The sequence below is a fragment of the Ovis aries genome, chromosome 5, assembly GCF_016772045.2.
Source record: "Ovis aries strain OAR_USU_Benz2616 breed Rambouillet chromosome 5, ARS-UI_Ramb_v3.0, whole genome shotgun sequence".
NCBI lineage: Eukaryota > Metazoa > Chordata > Mammalia > Artiodactyla > Bovidae > Ovis > Ovis aries.
This window is the reverse complement of record NC_056058.1, coordinates 87,925,820-87,951,262: the sequence shown is the minus strand read 5'-3', so window position 1 is coordinate 87,951,262 and position 25,443 is coordinate 87,925,820. Positions and strand designations below refer to the sequence as shown.

Genomic DNA, 25,443 nt, shown 5'->3' with positions numbered 1-25,443 from the left:
TCAGTTATTACTGCCTGGATAAAATAAAAACTAATATACTGTCACTAAACATAGGCCATGGGAAGATAAAACTATAAAGAAATTGGGAAGAAGTTGGAAAATTAACTTCTAGGGCTACGAAGGTACCGCTGAACACACACTAAACCACTTTAGTCCTTCCTCCAATTTCCAAATTCTACCTAGTATTTTTAACCTACCTAGCTTTGAAAGCTCATTAATATGATTATGTATAAGGCAAAATTAGAAAACTGGGCATTAAAATATTAAAATAAACTGTTATCAATAGTCTGAGAAGGATTATGGCTTAGCTGCTTAACATAACTTAATATCAAGGCAATAAGTTTTCTAGAAACTAGGAAAATTGGGTTTATACTATCCTTTTCAGATCAAAGTAAGCCTGGAAATGTATCTGGAAGAAAAACATTACTTCCTTAGAATTAGGCTTAAGTAGGAATTGGGTTTTTTAAAAGGATAGTAATGGGACAAATGCTTCAAGCCCTACTTAGTCAAAAACACAGATATAATATCACACATAATGTGCTATGCTTATCAAAGTTCACTCAATTAATTAAAACTGACCAGCGCATGTTTTAATACATTTACTATAAGGACAAATTCATTCCCATCATCAAACACAGACTCATTTCTGGAAATTGAAGATTTGAAGGATTTGTCAGCTCACAGCTAATTCTTCCCAGGGGAATGATATACATTCTGCCTCCTTCAGGGAAATATTTTAGTTAGAAGAAAGCTTTAAAGATTGGCATTAATATCACCAGTGCAAAAACATTTTCACTGCACGCACAAGTAAACTTCCTCTAAGAACTATCTAAATGCAAACATGATTCCAGTTGAAGGTTACACGTGAGCCAGAGGTGTCCAGGTGCTCCGTACGCCACTCAAGCTCTGAGTATTCCATCCATTTCATCAGGGAACACGTGTTCCCCACCCTGTTAAGCAAGTCGTGCCCGCTAAATCAGAGAACAAGAGAGTCTCGACAGGGTTAATTCTTGATCTTCACTGAATCCCTGGTGCGCTACCCACCAACTATCTCTGACTCAAAAATTCTCCTGCTTTAAAAACGCCTTTGGGCAAATATCTACCTCATTCATCCACAAAGAAGACAATACAGTCTTCAAAGATACCAAGGAAAGAAATCTCTCAGTCCAGCCCGCTCCCTGGTGTACAGACAAGAGATGGGGGAACCAAAATCAGCCCCACCAGCTGACATTTGACCTAGAGAACAGCTCCTCTCTTTTCTCACCAATTACTACCAGCTTACACCGTGTTCAATTCTCTTGCTTACGCAGTGACTTCACACAATGAAAACGCATACTTTCAGGAGAAAAAAATTATATTTTACAACGTGGTATAATTAACACTGTTTGCCACCATGTCCTGTTCCAATGTCACACGAATGTGAGGAAAAGCCGGGGTAGACCATCTTAGAGCTTAGAATTAATCGCTGCACAGCCCAGCTCGACTCATCCTTTCTTTTTTCTATTTTTACCTTCCCAGGAGTTCCACGTCCATCATCACGAGGGAAAATTCCTCAGGACCTTCAGGAAGGCTGTCATCAAGGATTTCAATGTGCACGCTTTTCACCGTCTCTCTGGCTTCAAAGAGGAGCTGCACCGGTGGGGGCAGGAAGTCCACGCCGACCTCGGCTGTCCCGCTCACAGCCTCCAAGCAGAGCCTCACGCGGCCGAAAGACCCACCCGATCGGATGACCGTGAGGTTGACCTGTGCGAGAAGCAGTGTTTTTTCATTTGGTTTGGGTGAGTACTCTACCAGGCCAGACTTAATTTTGAGCGTCTCTAATTTTACTTACCAGGATTATCTGGAAGTTCTATGCAAATTGATAAAAAAAAGTATATAAAACCGACATTAAATGACAGCAAGAGCACATGGAATCAGCTGTGAAGGCTTGAGAATGTGAACGTAGAAACACATTTTAAAGATCGCTCATGATACAACAGATAAAAAGTGACATCTACGGCTTTAAGCATTTCACGCGCTACCTTTTGTACTTCCTCCATCACTCGCAGCTGCTCTTGCGAAAAGGCGAACCGGCCATAGGGAAAGTCACTAGCCACCATGGTGATGTTGGCGGTGGTGCTAGACTCACTCAACACTCCGCCCTCGCTGACCCCAGTGAGCTGAAACTCATAGAAACGCTTTTCCTCGGGGAGGTCATCGTTCAAAGCCTAGAGACAGACAGAAAGAGCCATTCGCAGCAGAATCTGAACATTTCAAGAAAAATATATATCACATAAGCAACGACAACAAGCTGTGATATTAAGCCTACCCCCCAGCCACACACGCACACTGACAGCAAAGGGCGTGACAGCAATCAGTAACCGAGATACCTGTATCACTACAATGGCCGCAGACTGTCCATCTCGCATCGTCAGCTTTCCTGATATTTCAGCAAATTCCTCCAAGGAAGGAGGGACTATCCTCCAGGACACTGTGACCTCCCCAGAAATCGCTGGGCCACGAATAAGGCTACAACAATGTAACGTGTATATTTCAATACATTTTTATTGAAAGAGCTTTTCCTAGATATTTGCTGTATCCTTCAACAATAAAAAATTTTCACTTATTTCCAGAACATTATGCATTTTTTTAAAACCTGGTATTAGAGTACAGTTCATTTATACTGTTGTATTAGTTTCAGCTATAAAGTGAATCAGTTATGTAAGTACATATATCCACTCTTTTTTAGATTCTTTTCCCACATAGGTCATTACAGAGAATGGAGAAGAGTTCCCTGTGTTATACAGTAGGTTCTTGTTAGTTATCTATCAAAGTAAAGTTAAAGCGTTAGTTGTTCAGTCCTGTCCTACTCTTCGCAACCCCATGGACTGTAGACCGCCATGCTCCTCTAGCCAAGGGATTCTCCAGGCAAGAACACTGGAATGGGTTACCATTCCCTTCTCCTGAGGATCTTCCAGACCCAGGGATCAAACCCAGGTCTCCTATATTGCAGGCAGATTCTTTGCCATCTGATCCACTGGCGAACCCCCCTTTTACATATAGTAGTGGGTATATATCGATCCCAATCTCCTCCTCCCCCACCCTACCCTCTGGTAATCGTAAAGTTTTGTTTTCTGCATCCATGGGTCTATTTCCATTCTGTAGATATGTTCATTTGTACCCTTTTTTTAGATTCCACAAATAAGCGACAGCATATGATATTTGTGTTTCTCTGCCTGACTTACTTCATTCAGTACCACAATCTCTAGATCCATCCATGTTGTTGCAACTTGCGTTATTTTATGAACATTCAGTTCAGTTCAGTCGCTTAGTCGTGTCTGACTCTTTGCGACCCCATGAATCCCAGCACGCCAGGCCTCCCTATCCATCACCAACTCCCGGAATTCACTCAGACTCACATTCTTTGCATTTAAATAACCTTATCTATCAGCTATAAAGCAAATGAAAGTTGGATAATCCCAAGACAACACCCAAAATACTGAGCTTGTGTAAATCTGCTTGACAAGAATACTGGCAAAAGCTGAACACTAAAAGTATAAGGTTGATTTGCATTTCTCTAATAATGAGTGATGTTGAGCATCTTTTCATGTGTTTGTTAGCCATCCGTATGTCTTCTTTGGAGAAATGTCTATTTAGTTCTTTGGCCCATTTTTTGATTGGGTCGTTTATTTTCTGGAGTTGAGCTGCATAAGTTGCTTGTATATTTTTGAGATTAGTTGTTTGTCAGTTGCTTCATTTGCTATTATTTTCTCCCATTCCGAAGGCTGTCTTTTCACCTTGCTTATATTTTCCTTTGTTGTGCAGAAGCTTTTAATTTTAATTAGATCCCATTTGTTTATTTTTGCTTTTATTTCCAGCATTCGGGGAGGTGGATCATAGAGGATCCTGCTGTGATTTATGTCTGAGAGTGTTTTGCCTATGTTCTCCTCTAGGAGTTTTATAGTTTCTGATCTTACATTTAGATCTTTAATCCATTTTGAGTTTATTTTTGTGTGCGGTGTTAGAAAGTGATCTAGTTTCATTCTTTTACAAGTGGTTGACCAGTTTTCCCAGCACCACTTGTTAAAGAGATTGTCTTTACTCCATTGTATATTCTTGCCTCCTTTGTCAAAGATAAGGTGTCCATATGTGTGTGGATTTATCTCTGGGCTTTCTATTTTGTTCCATTGATCTATATGTCTGTCTTTGTGCCAGTACCATACTGTCTTGATGACTGTGGCTTTGTAGTAGAGCCTGAAGTCAGGCAAGTTGATTCCTCCAGTTCCATTCTTCTTTCTCAAAACCACAATGAGGTACCACTTCACACCAGTCAGAATGGCTGCGATCCAAAAATCTGCAAGCAATAAATGCTGGAGAGGGTGTGGAGAAAAGGGAACCCTCCTACACTGTTGGTGGGAATGCAAACTAGTACAGCCACTATGGAGAACAGTGTGGAGATTCCTTAAAAATTGCAAATAGAACTACCTTATGACCCAGCAATCCCACTTCTGGGCATACACACCGAGGAAACCAGAAGTGAAAGAGACACATGTACCCCAATGTTCATCGCAGCACTGTTTATAATAGCCAGGACATGGAAACAACCTAGATGTCCATCAGCAGATGAATGGATAAGAAAGCTGTGGTACATATACACAATGGAGTATTACTCAGCCGTTAAAAAGAATTCATTTGAATCAGTTCTGTTGAGATGGATGAAACTGGAGCCGATTATACAGAGTGAAGTAAGCCAGAAAGAAAAACACCAATACAGTATACTAACACATATATATGGAATTTAGGAAGATGGCAATGACGACCCTGTATGCAAGACAGGGAAAGAGACACAGATGTGTATAACGGACTTTTGGACTCAGAGGGAGAGGGAGAGGGTGGGATGATTTGGGAGAATGCCATTCTAACATGTATACTATCATGTGAATTGAATCGCCAGTCTATGTCTGACACAGGATGCAGCATGCTTGGGGCTGGTGCATGGGGATGACCCAGAAAGATGTTATGGGGAGGGAGGTGGGAGGGGGTTCATGTTTGGGAATGCATGTAAGAATTAAAGATTTTAAAATTAAAAAAAAAAATAAAATTAAAAAATAAATAAATAAATAAAATTAAAAAAAATTAAAAAAAAAGTATAAGGTTGAAAGGAATTTTAAAAAAATGTATGTAGAGATTCTTCACGTACTACACAAAGGACAAAACTCAAATAGACTAAAGAACAGGAAACACTTCATACATGCAATACTACTGGAAAAACAACCAAAAAGATAAAAGTTTTAACATAAATCCAGCTACTTTATTGATCGTTGCTATTCCACCCCTCATGAGAGAATTTATAACAAACAAAATTGCCTATGATCATAATGTGGTTGTTTTGCTTAGTTGCCGATTTGTGTCCATATTTTTTGAGATCCCTTGGATATAGCCCACCAGGTTCCTCTGTTCCTGGGATTTTGCAGGCAAGAATACTGGAGTGGGTTGACATTTCCTTCTCCAGAGGATCTTCCAAACCCAGGGATCTAACCTGCATCTCCTGTGCCTCTTGCATTAGCATGCAGGATTCTTTACCACTGCACCAGCTGGGAATATCTTAGTTATAGAACAGATTCTAATTTTAGAACATCTTAAAATCTTTGATTCAGATTATTTTTTAAGGAATGATTTTGTAGCTCAGATACAAAAGTAGCTCCTATTTTATGGCAAAAGTGACAAAACAGGGCTGAGAGCTAGACGTTGCTGAGATCTCTTGATGTTGTTCAATGTGCTTTCCTCGTCATGGGCTCTGCAAACCATCTAAAAACCACAAAATCATCTAAAAACCTCAGATTTAACATCAAGACAGGTCAAAACATACCTTCAGTGTTTATCAAAAATGTGCTCTCGCCACAGGATTGTACCAGTTTATAAGAAGAATATGTCTGCACTGAGAACAATGTATTTAGGGCACAAAAATGCTAATTAAATGCAACTTCAAAATTTTCACCTGGGCAATAAAAATCATGAAGCCCTTACCTGATGATGGCAGTACCATTATATTTTGCTGAGGGTTCTCCAATGAGGACGTGCCTAGATGATGGAGCTATCCCAACTTCTCCAGATGCTCCCTTATCTCCTCGAATGATTATTGATGCGCTACCTGAGTTCAAGATGATACATAATACCGCTCATGTAGAAAACACATGTATTCACTTAATACATGCCTGGCAAAGTTCTAAGGGATTTACATACACAAATCCTGTGAGTGAATCTTCATGATAAGCATATAAGTTAGGTACTAATGTTATCCTCATTTTACCAATGAAGACATGTAAGCGCGGAGAGGCACTGAAGACACTACGGCAAATGACTTGCCCACGATCACGTTTTAATGAAAAGGATGAAGTGGGCGGTACTTCCAATACCACTCCCATGACAAGCGAGTATGGGACTGCATTCTACCCTATGCATTAATCCACTTCTACAGGAACCATTCTGCAGTTCACTATAATTGGCTATGTGGCTCTATCTGTTAGCTATGTAGCGAAAGCAAGAATTGTTGGGGACCCATTTTTTTTTAATTTTCTGACAATCATTTGCTTCTAAGTGTTTATAAAATGTGTCAAGTATTTCTATGAAAATGGAAATAAAAATCGTATCAAGTAATTTGAGTGTTCATATCATAATCTGGTAGTAACTTAAATGAGCTTGTTTCCAGAAGCACACATTAGAGTTTCAAGAAACAAAGGACTGGATTATTCCACTATCACTTTCTGTGGCAATGGATTAATAGCGCCAACAGTGGTTTGTCAAGTGTAAGTATGTCACAGTTAGGAATACATGATGCATTTTTTTATATTAACAAATGATTTACCTCGATCCACTGGTATACTTTTGTTCTTACATCTAATTAGTCCATAGAAACATCAACTCTGCTGCGTAACACAATGTAAATAACTGAGCTAACTGACTTACGATTTATGCAAGAATATAATGCAAAGATATGATTGACTCAAATGCCTGAAGCAAAGTACTCTAGATAAAAATGCAAAAAGATTAACTACCCCAGGTGACATCTGGGGTGACAGTATATGATACTCTCTACAATTCTAAGTATTTCCTTGGCCACAGAATTCTGCTTCTTTGGCCACAAACCCTTGCACAGGATGAAGTTCTTAATTTCGAAATAGGACATGCAACAGGAACTAAGCTTTCATATCAACGTTGCTGTGCCATTTTTTATGGGCATTACATAATGAAACCATTTTAGCACCATTAATCTTCTTTTTCCAGATGTAAGAAACAAATTTTCACATGGACCTTGGGAAATGAGAACTATGATACCTGTTTCTGAAATGTTGAAATACCTAAGCAGTTATTTTATGATGAAAACAGGTATAGATAGGCTGAAAGAGACATAAATAACAGGCTAAGTTTTAAAACAACATTTTATTACAAAAGTAATGGTGGTCATTTTAAGTATGTGTAGAAAATACAGATACTCAAAAACCACTATCAACATTTCAAGTAAATAATTCCTAATGTTTATGACACGCACATGAAAAAGTGGGATTATACTGAACATGTTATAAAGCCAGTTTTATGAATGTAAAAATTATCCATGTAATTGAATGTTCTTAATTTTGATGCGAGTAAGACTTTTTCTGCCACATTTTTTGAATACCTGCAGAGTATTCTGTTAAATTTAACCAGTCCCCTGTTGTTGGGTCATTTAGGAAGCTTTCATATTTTACTTTATGAACATTACTAAAGTAAACATCTTTTTTTTAAAAAAAATCACACAGCTAAGTAGTATGAAAACCCTGGCATGTGACCCTACCAATACTGCATATTATAATTTTAGCTTTAAAAAGTCCTTGGCTGTCATACAAGTAGGAAATAACATCCTCATGTTTTAACAGACATTTTATGAATTATAAAAACAAACACTAACCATCATTATAGCTACTGATTATTTGGTCACATTTTTCCAAAAAACTACTTTTTAATTTCCAAAAATGTCGCTCTCTCTCACCTTTTACTGGAGATATTTCTACCTCATCAACTGAGAGCAGCTGAATGGTGAAATGCCTGTCCTCCTCCAACGTGGCGTCCTGAAGTGTGCGCAGCACAATGGTCTTCTGGGAATCAGTCTACACCACATGAGAGGAGAACACGTGTTTGCAGAGTGGCCAGACTTAAATTTTGAATGTTCTCATCAGCAGAATGACATTTAAGTTCATCAGCATTTTTTAAAGATACCCTTTCTTTAAACCCTTTAGAATTATGGGTTTCTTCCAGAGATAATTATTACATAAAAAGTAGCTCTGAGCAAAAATCCCATTAAAATTCTTAACAGGAAGAAAGGAAAAATTTTTAACCCAACTTTCAAATTTACTGAAAATGTTCACCCACTGAGAGTTGAATCACTTGAGTTAAATGGCCACAGCATGATGTAAATAAATCACAGTGAGAGGTTTAATACTTATAAGGGTTATCTACCTACGACCCCTTTTTGCTACTTGCTGTCTACCCACTCCTGCTTCCTTCCTATTCCTTCCCCAGGTGTTGATCTCAAGAGACCTCATATTATTCCTTCCCTCTCTGGTCTTAACACTTAGCTCAGTAATTTCTTGGAACATATGGTAAGTTTTCAGTACAGACTGGAAAAGAAAGAACAAGGAAAAGCAAATACACAGAAGACAACAAGCTTAATACTTTGCGATGTAACCATGACAGAAATCATTTTTATCTTTAAGGTCTCCTCCGATGCTGACTGAAAAAAGTCCAGTTTTTCCCATGCATCACTGAATGATTTTCCACAGTTTGAATTCTGCTGTTTATTTCTTCTTATCTCAGTATTGTAGGCTTCCCTGGTGGCTCAGTGGTAAAGAAGTCGCCTGCCAGTGCAGGAGCTGCAGGTTCGATCCCTGGGTTGTAAAGATCCCCTGGAGAAGGGAATGACAATCCACTCCAGTATTCTTGAGTGGAAAATCCCATGGACAGAGGAGCCTGGGGGCAGATACCGTCCAAGGGGTGGCAAAAGATTCGGACATGACTTAGAGACTAAACAGTAAGAATCTTAGTTCGGCAATCATCTTTTCTTTGAGATTTTTATGTATTAAAAGTATTATTTTAATCGCTTCACTCTAGCTGCTCTTCAGAGTTCTTTTTTTTCTATTTTATAGTGTCTATACTATAAGAGCTGCTAGGAAAATGCATAGTTCCTGCCCCAGACAGGAGTGCACTTATGGAAAAACTAAACTAAAATCTAAATCTAAACTTCCTGGAATACAGTAAACCACCCTCACCCCTCTACTTTGCACACACTGTCAACTAGCTGAACTGTGTGCCTAGCTACACAGCCATTTGTTAAAGTGGAGATATAGGTATGTCACAGCTGAATATCCAAGAACAACAAAGCTGTTATGCAGAAGTAAATGAAACGCACCAGGTTGAGAAGCAAAGAACAAGATGGAGGGAGTCAAATCCAGGGTCACCCACAAGCTTATCCCTCCTGGTGTTCAGTACTCTGAACAAGGATGGCCTTATTCCCTGGGGGAAAGATCAGACAATTTGCCACTTTGGCATGAATATCCTGCTAACATCAGACAACCTTTCTAATCATCTGGGAAGCAGATCTAGTGATTAGAATCCGGTAACTGAAAACTGCCTGCTCATTATTACTATGTGAAATCTCCAAAGAAATTTCAAAGTAATCTCTAAATTCTTCTCATGCCAAGTGAGGATTTTACAGAGGGCTAGGGCATGTAACTGAGAGGTCTCCTGGGCCATCACACATCAGAATCTAAGACGTGAGTGGTTGAAACATCTGTGACATCTGACATCCAATTCCATTAGAGAAACCAATACTTCAAAAAAGGCAGCAGAACGTCCCAAGTGGCAGATGGATTGCCAGAGGGCATCAGTGACTCCATGGACTATACAGTCCATGGAATTCTCCAGGCCAGAATACTGGAGTGGGTAGCCACTCCCTTCTCCCTTCCCAACCCAGGGATCAAACCCAGGTCTCCCACACTGCAGATGGATTCTTTACTAGCTGAGCCACCAGGGAAGCCCAATCACCAATTAGAAAATTGAAAGAAAAAAAAAGTATTTACTTCTGTGTTGCTTGGTGTTGAAAGCTCTCATAAAAGGCCACTAGGCTAAAAGAAAAAAATAGACTATGTTTCATTGGAATTATCTTATCTTTAAATGTATGGTCAGTTTTCTTTTAGAAAACCACCTCGGGGACCTTCTACTCTCTTATTTTTTATTTCGTTTACAGAAATTCACCTGCTTAGACTTTCTACATCTACTATATATTTATTAGAATCAATTTCATATACGCGTTTACATTTATTTGTCTAGATCTATACAAAGTAACAGAGAAGGCAATGGCACCCCACTCCAGTACTCTTACCTAGAAAATCCCATGGACAGAGGAGCCTGGTAGGCTGCAGTCTATGGGGTCAGTAAAAGTCAGACATGACTGAGTGACTTCACTTTCACGCATTGGAGAAGGAAATGGCAACCCACTCCAGTGTTCTTGCCTGGAGAATCTCAGGGACGGCGGAGCCTGGTGGGCTGCCGTCTATGGGGTCGCACAGAGTCAGACACGACTGCAGTGACTTAGCAGCAGCAGCAGCATACAAAATAATCTCTTAAAATTTTATGCTTTCTCTTTTAACAGTTCTTACTTGGTCTTATCCTGTGAGACTACTTTTTGTTGCTTTTTAAAAAATGTATCCACCAATTCTACAGTTTTTCTGGTTTTTAACTAATTCCCTTTTGTTTTCATTGTTATGAATTTAGGAACGATTTATGTGAACGGGAAAGTAAAAACCATGAAAGACTGATAAATCCAGACGCCCCAGTTTCTTTAGTCTTCTTGTCTACCCAAAAGCCAATCATACTATCGCATTTACCTTTGATACATACTATCTTAAATTTAGTTGGGGAAGGCCAGCCTCCATCCTTCTTTGTGAGCTTCTTGCTATTCTTGGTCTTTTACATCTCCATAAAGGTTTAAGAATCAGCCTGTCAATTCTCTTTCACTTTGCCATCCCTCCTTCCAGGACAAAAGACCTCAGAGTCTGGCTGATAACTACTAGTTGGCTCTAGTTAGAATGGATTCACTGAAACCCTGTGCTCAGATTAACTGGGAGGGAGGTACAGCCAGGATTCCTTCCGAGAGGCTCTGTGTTCCATGCTTTAGAGCCGAAAGTTCTACGGGTAAGAAGACATCATGGATCATTTTAAGCAGGAGATGGCAAAACAAGATCTTCCCTTCAGAAAGGCAGGAGGAGAAAGCACGAGAAGTTGGATGGCATCACCGACTCAAGAGACATGAGTTTGAGCAAGAAAGACAGGGAAAGCTGGCGTGCTGCTGTCCATGGGGTCACACAGAGTTGGACACGACTGACCAACTGAATGAAAAAAGTAAATCAGAGGCACAGCTAATGGACAGAAAAAAGATCTGGAGTGGGACCATCAGTTAAAAGATTACCCAAGGAGAGATGATGGAGGCATCGACTGTCACAACCATGACAGTGTAGGAGGATAGAAAGGGTATTTAAAAGGGAAAACTGACCAATCTTGGTTGTCAAATATATGCAAGAGTTACAGGACAGATGGAGATGGGGATGACAGCTGGATGTCCGGCTTGCTTGACTGGTTTTGCCCTCAATCAGGGGAGGCAATGTGGACAGCAGAGTAGTTTTAATGGTTGGATATAGGCAGTGTCAAAACTAAATTTCATTTCAGACATTTAGGGGTGTGTATGTGTGTAATTTTCCCACGGTGCATATGATTTCAAAAAATTCCATACATAGTGAATACTGTTAATATCAACTGAATTTATAAGCAATACTATGGAAAAGAACATCAAAGACAAATTAAAGAAAAACTGCAGGCATCCTGACAACGACTATACCTCATCAAAATGAAGCGTCCCACTTAAAGGACTGAGGTCATCCTTAGCCATCTCATCTATGGTCCACTGAAGTCGGACAGCTCCTTTACCTCCTGGGGACCGGACAACTGTCAATGCCACGTATGAATCAGGGTCATCAGACAAAAGGGATTCATCTACCATTACCTGGAAAAGAGAAAATCAACCGCAATTTCCGAATCTAGAGTTTTATTCTTGGCATGTTATAATACAATCACGTGGCAGAAAAAAAAAAAAAAAAAAGCGTCACCAAATCCCATTCTCTTTTTATCCTAGACACTCAGCTACTTGGCATTTCCTAACCTCTTTTGCAATTAGGTGGAGACTGTTACTGAATATCTGGCCCAAAAAATATAGGCAGAGCCTGCTAATCATAGTCTGGCCATCAGTTTCCCACACAATCTCCATATCCCCTCTGTCTCCGTTTGCTGGGTGACTAGAGGAGGCAGAGTCACAGATGGAGAGTCTAGTGCCTGAGATGCCAGTAGGAGAAGAGGTATTCATAAGATCCCAACTCGGAAGAGCAACGTAGGACTTTGGCATAAAGAAGAAATAAACTATTAAGGAACTGAGATTTGGGGATTCTTTTTATGGCAGTAACACTCCCCACATAATACAGACCTAATATGAATTATATATATTGACTCTGTGAAGCAAAGTCCAAGCTGAGCCTATTCCATGCATTTGCTATGTAAATACAAAAATATGGCACAACACCTTCAATTCTCAAGAAAGACACCTATTTGGTTTTGGTTTTTTTATGACATTTTGCATTGGTGCCAAGAGTATAGATTTGGAGCCAAATGATGTTTATTGGGACGTCCCCAATGGGGTACACTAAGGTTCAGACAGTAAAGCGTCCACCTACAATGTGAGACCCAGGTTTGATCCTTGCATCAGGAAGATCCCCTGGAGAAGGGCATGGCAACCCACTCCAGTACTATTGCCTGGAGAATCCCATGGATGGAGGAACCTTCTTACACATACTATGGGCCTCCCCAGTGGCTCAGACAGTAAAGAATCTGCCTGCAGGAGACCCAGGTTCAATCCCTGGATTCGGAGGAGCCCCTGGAGAAGGGAATGGCTACCCACTCCAGTATTCTTCCTTGGAGGATTCCATGGACAGAGGAGCCTGGGGGGCTACAGTCCATGGGGTTGCAAAGAGTCAGACACGACTGAGCAACTAACATTTTCACCTTACCTTATTTAAACCTCACAAAAACTAAGAAATCTGAGAGCCAAAGATATACATATATTTGGAGAAAAGGAATCTGGGATTTGGTTCTGATAATTTGATTCCACACTGACTGTTGTTCATACCAGTCCTCAGAGACCAAAAATATCAAATAAGAGTTGAGTAAGAAAAAAAATCCATTATTAGCAAACTGCATGTATAAGTCCTCTTTGTTTCTATAAATAGTAACATTCTAGTTTCAGCTTCACAAGTGTATGTCCATCAGTCTCTGCTTTATCCAGGGCTTTGGTGTGTTTAGCACATTGTCCCGGGAGCAGCTTATTAATTTTGACAGATTAATACCAATAATCGTGTCTCAGGGTTTTTTAGTTCTGAATCTAATCAGTATCACCAAATAATGCTACCAGAATATTCACTATGTGCACAAAATACTGTATCTTATAGATACACATTAAAATATAAATTCCATGTTATCAAGAGCGTCTGGCTGAAAAAAAAGATAAGATATAAGGAAAGGAGCCACAAAGGGTGAGCAACAAGCTACTGCTATTATTATCAACAAGTAAAATAGCAATTGACACCTATTGAGGGTAAAGCCCAATTATATATGCTTTACATATAACTCACTCCTCACAACAAGAGTTTGGTCATGTTAGATCCTACTTTTAGATGATAAGACAAGTTGGAAATCTGAGGCTATTATAGTAAGACACTAGTTCCCAGATCAAAGGTACACTAAGGTTTTGCGGTAAACTTTACAACTGCTGCTAAAATAAAATGAATAAATAAGACATTTTTTATAATAGTGGAACTTTTCATTTTCTCAAAAAGTGAGAGAAACTCGTAAATACACTCCCCAACAGCTAAGTCCAAAAGTGTGACAAAGTGAAAAGTAAAAACATTATTATAAGGCTTCATCAACTGGAGGCTGGACTACTTAAACCCTGAACATTTATAATCTAACCTCGGAAGCTAATAGAGAATATATTTTTAGCACACTGCATACATTTTATAAAAATAAATTGCATATTCATATATACCACTACTCTGCATATATGCAAAGAAGGCCTGGATGGAAATATAATCAATACTAATGATATCTACCTTAGAGCAGTAATATTATGGCTATTCTTTTCTTTATACCTTTTGTATTTCCCAGACTTCTTGGGCTGCCTGCAAAACACTCACGGATACTCTCGTGTGAATCTTCCACCCTTTACAAAACACTTACTTCCACTCATTCCTTTCTCAAGGAAGAGTGTCATGAGACTACAGCAACAGAAGTACTTTGTTCTTTTATAGTTTCCATTTTCTTATGAAGTTGAAATTTCAATGATCAAATAATTAGGCAGTTATTAGTGTCTATCTAAATTGTGGTGCAAGCTGTAGTTCTAGCCTTGCAGCCAAAGAACAGTAAAGATAATAAGCATTAGAACTATTTGCTATTATTGAAAATGATCTAAGGTGAATTACTGATTATCTATAAGTGACAAAATAAAGGGAATGGTGACATAGGAGCCAGAAAAGTTGTTGTACATAAAAATTATCTAAAGATTCACATGGCTGTTTCATCTCGAAACTTCCTTTGAAAGATAAAGTCATAGTAATTATGATGTAATCATTATGTCAATAATTATGATACACTTTATTTTATATTTAAGGTGTAGAGATAATTTAGTACTAGTCAAAGCTTTTCTCTCTCAGGGGCTGAACCAATAATAATTGGGCTCACTCTTGTAGGCCTTGAAAGCAGGCAGTTAAGGGGAAGTAAGAGGGGAGAGAGAAGAAATACAAGGAAACACATCAGTCAGGGGTGATTGTACTGTTTTGTTCAATATAAATCAAGATAGAAGACCCAAGAGGTGAGGAATATAAATCTCTCTGCATCCAAACCATCCTGGGGTCAGAATGTAACAGAATCTTTCCTTGTAACAAGGATGGCAGTCTGGTAGCAGAGCAGGTAGAGAACAGAATATCTAGACAAAAGTACCTCGTGGTCTGTCACACCCAATAATGGAAATGTGCTTTCCTTTTTAACTGCTTAATACTAAGAGCTTTCATTACTATGAAACTGCCTAGGTTAGAGGACTGGCCCCTAATTCAACAGTCAACTCAAAAGAGCCTTGAGAAAAGAAGCTTTAAGTAAAGAGTAGTGAAATCTAGAAAAAAAGAAAATTACCTTTCTACTATAAATGAAATGAAAAATGAGCCTAGAGGAAAGCACCCCGCACCCCCTGATATATTTCACTTACAGTCTTTTCTTCAAATCCAAATACTCCAAATGGAGAGTCATTTTGTGGAATAACAACAGTTACCACAACATCATCGCCAAGTCTGCCACCTCCAGCCACCTTGATTAAGGAAATATTGAATATCTCCATGAGCTCAAATTCATCATCATCAATTATGGTGATTTCTATCACTGCCATAACCTATAAAAGAAAAGAAGGAAGAAAGGAAAGAGGGAGGGAGAGAAAGAAGAAGGAGGGGGAGAGGCAGGAAAGGTAGAATGTGATACTAATTTTTGATGGCAAACACTTTTAGTTGCAATTTAGAAACACAGTACCAAAGAAAAAAGCAGGCATTTTTACCTGTTGTGTTCATAATATTAATTTAAAGTCATATATTTATAGTATTTCAAAGTCAAAAGGTTTCAGTTCACTGTTTCCAAAATAAAGGAAATTATATACATAATAAAATAGAGCTACAGATTCAAAAAAACAATGAAGTTTTATTCTTGAACAAAACCTATTTTAAATGTTATGCAGGTTGAAATAGCCATTGCACAAACATAAATTTTAGTATATTTAGTATTAATATGACCTGATATAAAACTGTACCTCATAAATTATTATTATCTTCTGCAACTAAAGTAAATCCCTTTGGTTTCAAATTATTGTTCTTGTAATATAGGGAAAAAGACAAGAAGGAGAAAATCCAAATTCTATTATTAGAAGTTTGTGATTAGGGGTTTATTCATCTGTCTGGCTCTATGTTAAAAGATTTTATAACTTATAATTTGATCCAGCTTGTAATATAACTATTGGTCACAAAAATACTCCAGCTTTATGTCCATATTTAAAATCCTTTTTTGTATCCCAGAGGGAAATGACATAGACATTTATCAAGAAATGGTTCTCCTACCTAAAACCACCTTTAATATAATGACAGAGAAAATGAAAAACCTGGATGTCATACTCAAGAAAACTGAGACTTGAACAAAATCAAATGCTAAAATACAAGCTGATCAAAATGCCTGTGCCTCGTCAATGCTGTGGAACACAGAATACTTGCCCTACAGGACATTAAATTTAAGAACAATGATGATCCGAAGGATGCTAAGTGATGGGACTTTAACTTTTCGAAAAGAATAAGCTACTGGTAAAAAAAGCTAGAAAGCCACCTCAACAAAAGTCCATTTGTTTCTACTTTTAATGTAAAATCTACATTTCCCTTCCTCTTAGTGGAAAATGTTTTATAGTCCAAAATTGCTAAAATCTCATGATTTCAAATATGAACAGCAGACCTTTATGTGTAGGAAACTCTAGATCTGCATGCTTATCTTTTAGCAATACTTACTATCCCCCAAGGGCAACTAGTAAGTTGATGTACACGACGCATATGTGTGTAGGCAAAATCGGACTGCACGTAAATCGATACTGCTCTTTGAAGTTACTAACGTTTTCATGATTGTTCACATGCTTTTTCCACTTACTGATTTAAAAATTTACGAAAACATCTTATGCTTATATATTGCAAAATGCCCAGTTCACAAGCTTACAAATCTTAAGGAATATTTTATAATTTTTAGCATTGGTTGACCCAAATCTAGAATACTGGTTTTTTCCAGTTTTAACTACTGTGCTCCTGTCCTATCACTTTAGTATTTTTTAATTGTTAAAAAAAAAAAAGTTGTTGGATAACAATAAATGTACATAATAAATAAATCTTTAGTAATAAATGTATACACTTTTGGTGCAAATCCTAAATAAATATTTATATTTATAAACATTAATAAACATAATAAAAAACCTAAAATTCATGGGAATAGTCTGGTTCATCAGGCAATATTTTATACATTCTTAGGTACCTCTAAGCCAATGATTATCCTTTTATAACTTTATTTCAAATAGAATACAAGGTGGGAAACCTCAGAAAGGGTGAGATTCTTGCTTATTTATATCCTCTCTCCATGTCCATTAATTAATTATACATTAACTAACAATATCTCTGTTAGCCTGACATGGGAATTTAGAATATTATACATTTAGCCATCACCACTGCACGTGCATTTGGTAGATGCCTATAAAATGTCTGAAGTACAATCAAAAAACGCTAATATATCTGTGACTAGCATACTTGTCGATCTGCAAATTCAAGAATCCCATGAGACGGCTTAAAGTCTTCCAGGCCAGCACTATCCACTGTTGCTTTCCAATAAACCTTTACTTCCCCAAAGCTTCCAGCCAGCCGAACTACAGGAACTTGAAGAACATTCATGGGTGGAGGCACCTCATAGGCAGTAATAACTGCAACATCCTTTAAGTAAAGAATATGTAAGTTAAAATGCAAGACAAAAGTAACTCTTACAATTCATCACTATCTAAATTTATTATCTCTACTACTAGTTCTTCTACTTTACTCTTCAAATTAATAGCTGGATATAAGCATGCATATTCAGTCTTCAGAACTCTTACATTTAAATGTACTGTAAATAAACTTGCTTAATCCCTTGGTCTAGCTCAAAGAGAGCTTAAGAATTAGTCTATAAGAAAAACTTTGAGATATTTATTAATATCTACAATAAAAGTCAATTATTTTTCAGAAAATATAGGACACTGGCCCAATCAGCAGGTACAAGCTTTTGTATTACTATAAATATGTTAAAGTTCATCTCACTCTGGTAATGTGGAACTTAAAAATTCCTCTGGGATCATCATTTTCTTCAATCATTATCTCAGCTATTTCCAGCCCCGGCCTTCGCACACTGGGCTGTCCTGCAGAGAAGTCAGAGTTCACCAGGCGCACCTCCGTGATGCTGACAATAAACCCTTCCTCCAGCTCAGGAACATCATCCTAGGTGCCAAGAACCAAGGGAGAAGAGAGAGAGATGGGGTTTTATTTTTTAAAATGCATTCAATTTGCATTAGAAATGCAATATTTTTCAGTAAAAAATGACATCCACAGGAGTAGGCTGCTCTACCACACACACACAAAAATATTCCTTTTTTATGTTTTAATACATTCCTATTGACAATCTCAGAATCTCAAGGGATATTCAAGCATATGGGTGATGTTACCCAATGGAAGCCATATACTCATCAGCAAGTAAAATAAATTAAAAAAAAAATCTATCCTACAATTTTGACCACATCCTATTGAATATGTTCTATATATATGACATTCCCTCAGTTTAGGAGAAGGTGGTAAATGCTTCATACATCTTAAAATCGAAAGTTCTACACTTTAAAAAATCTAATTATAATCTTATATTTTAATTAACTATTTAAAAATTGTTATCTTATTTTTCAATAGGCAATAAAAAATTTCAAAAGATAGAATACCTAGTGAAAATGAAAGGAAATCTCTGTTCTATCCCTCATGTCTTTCCAGAATGTCCTCTCCAGAAGTCACTATTATCTAATACCATGAATACCACTATTAATAACACTATATCATACAATATTATATTCACTCAACAATATGATTACAATTAATATTATATAGTACACAATATATAAAGATAATATTTAATTATATGTTGGTGATAACACTATTAACCAATTTCAGTTTCCTTTGCTTCATTACAGATGTATATATGAAGTGTATACACATTCTCCTTAGACAAAGGAGAGAAAGAGAATGATCTAATCCATCTGAAGACTAATCTTAATTCAAGTGATCATATGAAACCAATAATCAAAATAGCCAGATGAACTTGGGCATTTTATTCATTCAGTCATTAGTTGAAAACAACTAACAAACCAACAGAAGAGAGGATCTAACCAGACATATAATCAATCCAAATTCAATGCTTCAAAGTCCATTCCAACAATATTCCAGTTCAAAAATAAATATAAAAAATGAATACACTTGTTATTTTTACCTTTAAATTATAAAATATTCATTTATTATTAAATATTAGGGGCTTCCCTGGTGGCTCAGTGGTAAAGAATCCACCTGCCTGCAAAACAGGAGATGCTGGAGACATAGCTTCAATCCCTAAGTTGGGAAGATCCCCTGGAGAAGGAAATAACAACCAGCTCCAGTATTTCTGCCTGGAAAATTCCACAGACAGAGGAGCCTGGTGGACTATAGTGTTGCAAAGACCCAGACATGACTGAGTGACTTAGCACACATATTAAATATTAGGGTGAGTGGGAGCATTAGAGTACTTACATCTAATATTTTACAAGTATACTTTTTAAAGATTTTACCTTTAAGAGCATCACATGTTTATCTTTTATCTTCATTTTCCTTTATTATCATATCATACCCATTGAAGCCTAGACTCACCGGCAAAATGGCAACGTTGACGTAAGTTTCTTTTATGTTTTCTTTCATTATTATCATTGTTTCTTGTAGCACATAATCTTCATTCTCAGTGGCTCGATTATTGATGTGCAGTAAGAAATTGGGTTTAGCTACCAACTGAATGGCTATGTCTCCAAGTAATCCTTTATCTCGAACGATTTGTAACTGAAGAGCGGTGGCGTTCTCTATGAGACAGACGTGCCTCAAGTAAGTAAACTTTCTAATAGCTGTTGATGCTATTCTAAGCACTTAGGGTGGAGTGTTCTGACTCTATCTTCTGGACAGGTAAAGGAAGACAAACAAAGGCAATGTATACTCCCAAGGAATATTTCGTGCTTTTCCCAACCAGTCACCAGAGTTGTGCTAAAATCACCATAGACTGCTGGTATTAATTCCCAGTTTTAAACCCTCACTTCTGGCTCTCTCTCACTCTCCTATGCTGCACATGGCATGCCCATTAACAGAAATTGCTGAAAATACTAAGAAAGTGCATACCTGGAGGATGAGCAGAGGGGCTAATGACAAATGCTAAGAAGAGTCTTCAAAAATGAAAAATTAAACACACACAGTCATTTAATGACTCATTATTAAATGAGCAAGTTTGTTCTTAAAGGTGGCTATCACAGAGCTCAAAGTATCTCACAGCACCTATTTCACTTCTTAGATTTTTAAAATCTAATTTGCTAAAAATGAAAAAAAAAAAAAAAGCATGTCAATCTTCCCTACCAGTCTCTGAGTTTCTAATGACTGAATACCATGTCTTTTCTTCCAAAACATGTAGCATGATTTCTGGTACTTACTAGGTGCTATGGTTGCTGAATGGATAAGTGAACAGATCATTTTATTTTAAGGCTACTATTTCTGTTCCCATATATACAGACATATAAAGACCTATGTGAATAATTACATGTCATTTGTCTCCATCAGCTATTTAAATGAAAGGTCCTTTAAAGATGTCTGTTTCTACTTGAAAATTTTAGAACCTTCAGATAGCATATTAATACTGAGATGGCCAAAAGATTCATTCAGATTCTTCTGTACTGTCTTATGAAAAAACCCAAACAAACATTCTGACCAACCCAATACATGCATATTATATTTAACCTTTTATTTAAATAAGTCAAATGACCTTTATCTATAAAAATCTGTTTATTCTACAATTTATACAAATAGTCAGGCAAAGATGTCAACATGAAACTCAAAGGAAACAGGGAAATAGAAACTGATGACTCATACTTCACAGAAAAATATTATTCTAATTATTGCTTTGGGTTTAATAATTAACATCTCAAGTACCACATGAACTTCCCTGTACTGTTGATTGTTTTCTGTTAACTACTGAAAATCTATACAGGAGAAACTGAGCAAGAAAAGAGAACAGACAGATAAAAAATGAAAAAGAGAAAGTAAAATAAAAACCAAACATTTCTACTACAGCGATTTACTAAAACATTAATATTTCAATTATGACAGTAATATCTCAAAAGTAAAAGCATTTCATACAGCCATATCACTGACTGATGACATGACCAGACAATTTAATAAAGACAAATAAAAAGTAAAAAGGATTATGACCTGTCGAACTGAAAAATATCACACAAAGGGAAATTTATATCCCCAGTAAATATTAAACTAGTCAATAAAACTTATGAGAACCTGAAAATATCTAACAAGATTTACCTTTAGGCTCTGCTACTTTAATGAAGAGGGACTCAGCATGCCAGCCAACCAAGCCATAAGGTGAGTCATTGGGCAGAGTGGTTATCACAGACTGGTTTCTTTTCTGATCAATAGTAGCACCTTTTGATGGGTCCTCAACCCCTTCTGTGATAATACGGATGAGTGTTACAATGACAATCTCTGACAATTCTGGTAGATCGTCAGCAAGAACAGTCAGAGTAATTGTAGACAGTGCCTGGCCTTCAGAAAATGAAATCTAAAATTTTAAAGAAAGAGGATTTTATTTATATTTTAGTTATCACTGTGCAGGAAGAATATCAAAGGTTAGATTATCTTTTAATACTGACCATATCTTAAATAAGCAACAACATGTGATCCTACAAATCAATCAAATGCCTTTCACATGAGAAAGAGAAGATTTTTAGGAAAAAGAAAAAGTAAACCACTACTAAAACTTAAGCTAATAAATCATGTAGCCAAACTGTCCTGTCCTGGAACCTACATTCTTAATGAAACACTGATTTCATACTCTCTCTCTATGAAAATTTAGGTATAAAATCCTAGGTACCATATATAAAATCTATAAACATTAAATATCTTCCTCTACAAAATTTTTGCTAGGAATGCTACTTCCCTTGCTTAAACTCTGAATGTATTATTTAACAATGATTCAGTCAAAATAGACGTAGAAAGACAGAGATACAAATCAAAGAAGCTCTCTCCTGTGTCTCCATTATTTGAAGATTCAAAACTGAATTTGCTAAAAGGCACCTGAAGTCCTTTCTGATAGGGCTTCTGTCTGTTTCTTGAATGTCATTTCTCTTTGTTCCCCACCTCAGACTTTATTCTCTTGTAATAGGGACACAGGACTTCCCTGGTGGCTCAGATAGTAAAGAATCCACCTGCAGGGCAGGAGACTCAGGTTCAGTCCCTGAGTCGATAAGTTTCCCTGGAGAAGGAAATAGCATCCCAGTCCAGTATTCTTGCCAGGGAAATTCTATGGACAGAGGAGCCTGGCGGGCTAAAGTCCACAGGGTCCCAAAGAGTCAGACAAGACTGAGTGATTAACACTTACTTATTAATAGGGATACAAACTATTTACAACTATTTACAACTATTTAAACGAGCATTACAAGCCTATTTTGCTGGCACTCATCTCTCAACCTAGAGAAGGCTCTTCAGCACTTCAGGATATAAACTCAATAGCTTTATTAATAAAATCAGGAGTAAGAAAACTACTGCCCTTTGGTCAAATCCATTTTTTAGAAATCAAGTTTTACTGGCAAACAGAAAAGCTCATTTGATCACATATTGTCTATTGCTGCTGTTCTGCTACAAAGGCAAAGCTAACAGCTGGAGAAAAGACCATACAGACCCTAATGTCTAAAGTATTTACTATCTGACCCTTTACAGAATTCACTCTCCTTTGGATAAAATACTTCTCATCCAAACTACAGTCTACACTTAAAGACACTCTTTTAGGCATTTAAATTAGAAATCATCTTAATTATGCTTATATGAGAAATACTAATTGGGGAAATATAATTCAGAACCTGAGAAATACAACTTTAAGTTTTTGGTAGTTTGAATACATATTCACTGCAATAAAACTTGCCATAATATTCTTAAGACACTTTGCTCCAATCATCTTTCCAATGATACAGAAATCTAGAAATGATGAACCAGAATAAACACCTACCCTGTTTAGAGAAAATTCCATGAGAGGTCTTTTAAAAGCACTCTTCAGAGAAACACTTGGGCAAAATACACATGAGTAATCTATGAAACCCAAGACAAGTCAAGGAAACAAGCCATCCTCCAATGAGGAACCAAAAGCCCCTTGAACCCTCTCTTTGTGAGCTGCCTACTTCTTTGGCCCATTCTGAGTCCATCCTCAAACTTGTGTCATGAATGTCTACTACCCTCCAACAGTACATAACGTGATACTCACCCAGACCCCTTCCTATGACTTATGTACCTATCCCGCAGCTATTGGGAATAATATCCCGCAGCTTCTGTATTTCTCATGGGAACTGTCCTCAGCTGCAGCACACTATTGTACCCAAGGTTATCCCCCAAAGGGCTTCCCAGGTGGCTCGGCGGTCAAGAATTCACCTGCTAATGTAGGAGATGCAGGAGACACAGGTTTGATCACTGGGTTGGGAAGATCCCCTGGAGAAGGGAATGGAAACCCACTCCAGTATTATTGCTTGGGAAGTCCCATGGACAGAGAAGCCGCGCGAGCTACGGTCCAGGTGGTTGCAGGTAGTTAGATGCAACTGAACACACACGTATGCCCCCAAACAGAAGGTGATCTGAGACCAAGGATCGTTAAATCAGGGCTGCAGTATCACATCCCCTCCCTCAAGCTGGAAAATAGGAAACTCAACAACTACTGACCACACAACTCCGGTCTATTTTTCCATACACCTGGCTATTTCACACACACTTGTTCTCTATTTATAGCTTCTATTCTACCCACATCTCAAAACCACATTTCCAGCCCCAGATGCATTGGTTTTATCTTTCTGACAGTGTAAAACACCCATAATCTGGCTGACGAGTGGACTGAACTTCAAAAGGGATAGTGTTTTTAAGGATAGTTTTGATATTATGGGGGCAAAAAGGAAGAATCACTACAATAAAACTAACCTTAATGTGTAGCCCTCTCTATGATGATTAGGAGGAATCCAGTGGTGACATGGTCAAATTCAAATACTTCACCCACAGGGCAGGGTTTGGTCCCATGTATCAAGAGTAACCACAATTTAAAAGTGACTTTCCTGTAATGTTTTAAATTACATACCACTCCTGAGGTAGGAAATATATCACTAATACTTCCATCAGCTTCCCACGCTACGGTTATACGACCATATGTTCCTTTTAAGCGTTCCACATTCAAGGTTAGTAGGCTATCTTGCTCCATTTCTTCCACTTGCTTATATAATGAATTCTGGAAAATACACAGGAAGTCACAGAGAGCTATTTGAAATTATCTAAGCAGACTTTTATTTCATGATAGCATGCATTTGCAAAATTCACAGTACTAAGCAATATATTAAGTAAAAAAAACAATAATTTTAAAAATGGTAATGTAGAATGACCATGACTGTACTTTAAAACATGTGAGTTTGAATAAGTAAAAGACTAAGTTAATGAAAATGTTAATTTTATAGCTTTTTTCCCCAGCTCTATATTTTTCAAATTTTCTTCAAAACACATATATCATTTTTATACTCAGAAAGCATGCTCATTTTTATAAACAGTATACACAGCATGTAAGCGGCTTGTAGAACAGCAATGTCATAGGGAAGTCAGCAGAACAGAGAAGCCTTCTTCCTCCCCTACATTAAACTCTGGCAATCCTTCCAGGTCTTTGCTTCCTGATTGTAATAAGTGTTTGGTCTACGTGGTCTGCAAGGTCCTGTCCAAACGTAATGACATCATGAGAACCCAGGAGCTCCTTTCTGATCATTGACAAATGTCTCCTATCCTTACATTCATATCCTCTGAAACATTTCTACAGGCTGTGACATTCCCGCGGACGATGTTTCATTCTTAGCCCATGCTCTTTACAACTGTTTTTCCTGCCAGAACGATCCCTCTCCCTCCTGTTAGAACCCCTTACTCCTCAGCTCACCTATACTTCTGAGCCTCTTTCCTTTGTTCCAAACTGATTTCTGCATCTCTCTGACTGGAACTTTCTCTGCCCAAGGCCTGCAACTTCTATTGCGGCCATTTAACAAACTTTTCCTCAAAATTAATACTCCAAAAAATCTCTTCTTATAATAACCCTGCTTCCTCCATGGGCAATACAGACAGAATACAAAGACTTTTAAAAATCTTCCTAGTAAGGTTTTTCTTGTTTCTTTACTAAATCTGAAAAAAACACTACCCCATTAATTTCTCAAATGAAATTAAGAAATTTCATTTAAGCTTATGAAAGCTTCTAGTTAGAATGCTAATTTGAGAAGATATCCAACCCTATGGCAATATTTTACACAGCATCTCAACACACTGTTACAGATGTTACACAGTAATAAAATCCTGCTCAAGGCAATCAAACATTCCTACAGAAAGTGCTTTGATTTTGAAATATGCGTATAATTTC

General features: G+C 37.5%; 1 protein-coding gene across 1 annotated transcript in view; it reads right to left on the bottom strand.

Moving 5' to 3' along the window:
* ADGRV1 (adhesion G protein-coupled receptor V1) overlaps positions 1–25,443 on the bottom strand; it is a 552,816-nt gene that overhangs the window by 362,128 nt on the left and 165,245 nt on the right. Inside the window, exons 53-64 of the mRNA XM_027970511.2 lie at positions 24,139–24,285; positions 21,333–21,588; positions 19,635–19,837; positions 18,018–18,194; positions 17,478–17,657; positions 15,371–15,550; positions 11,906–12,070; positions 8,006–8,123; positions 6,007–6,130; positions 2,370–2,508; positions 2,022–2,207; positions 1,511–1,743 (exon numbers count right to left, since the gene is read on the bottom strand). Of these exons, the coding sequence (XP_027826312.2) occupies positions 1,511–1,743; positions 2,022–2,207; positions 2,370–2,508; positions 6,007–6,130; positions 8,006–8,123; positions 11,906–12,070; positions 15,371–15,550; positions 17,478–17,657; positions 18,018–18,194; positions 19,635–19,837; positions 21,333–21,588; positions 24,139–24,285 (2,108 nt within the window). The remainder of the gene's footprint in view (positions 1–1,510; positions 1,744–2,021; positions 2,208–2,369; positions 2,509–6,006; positions 6,131–8,005; positions 8,124–11,905; positions 12,071–15,370; positions 15,551–17,477; positions 17,658–18,017; positions 18,195–19,634; positions 19,838–21,332; positions 21,589–24,138; positions 24,286–25,443) is intronic.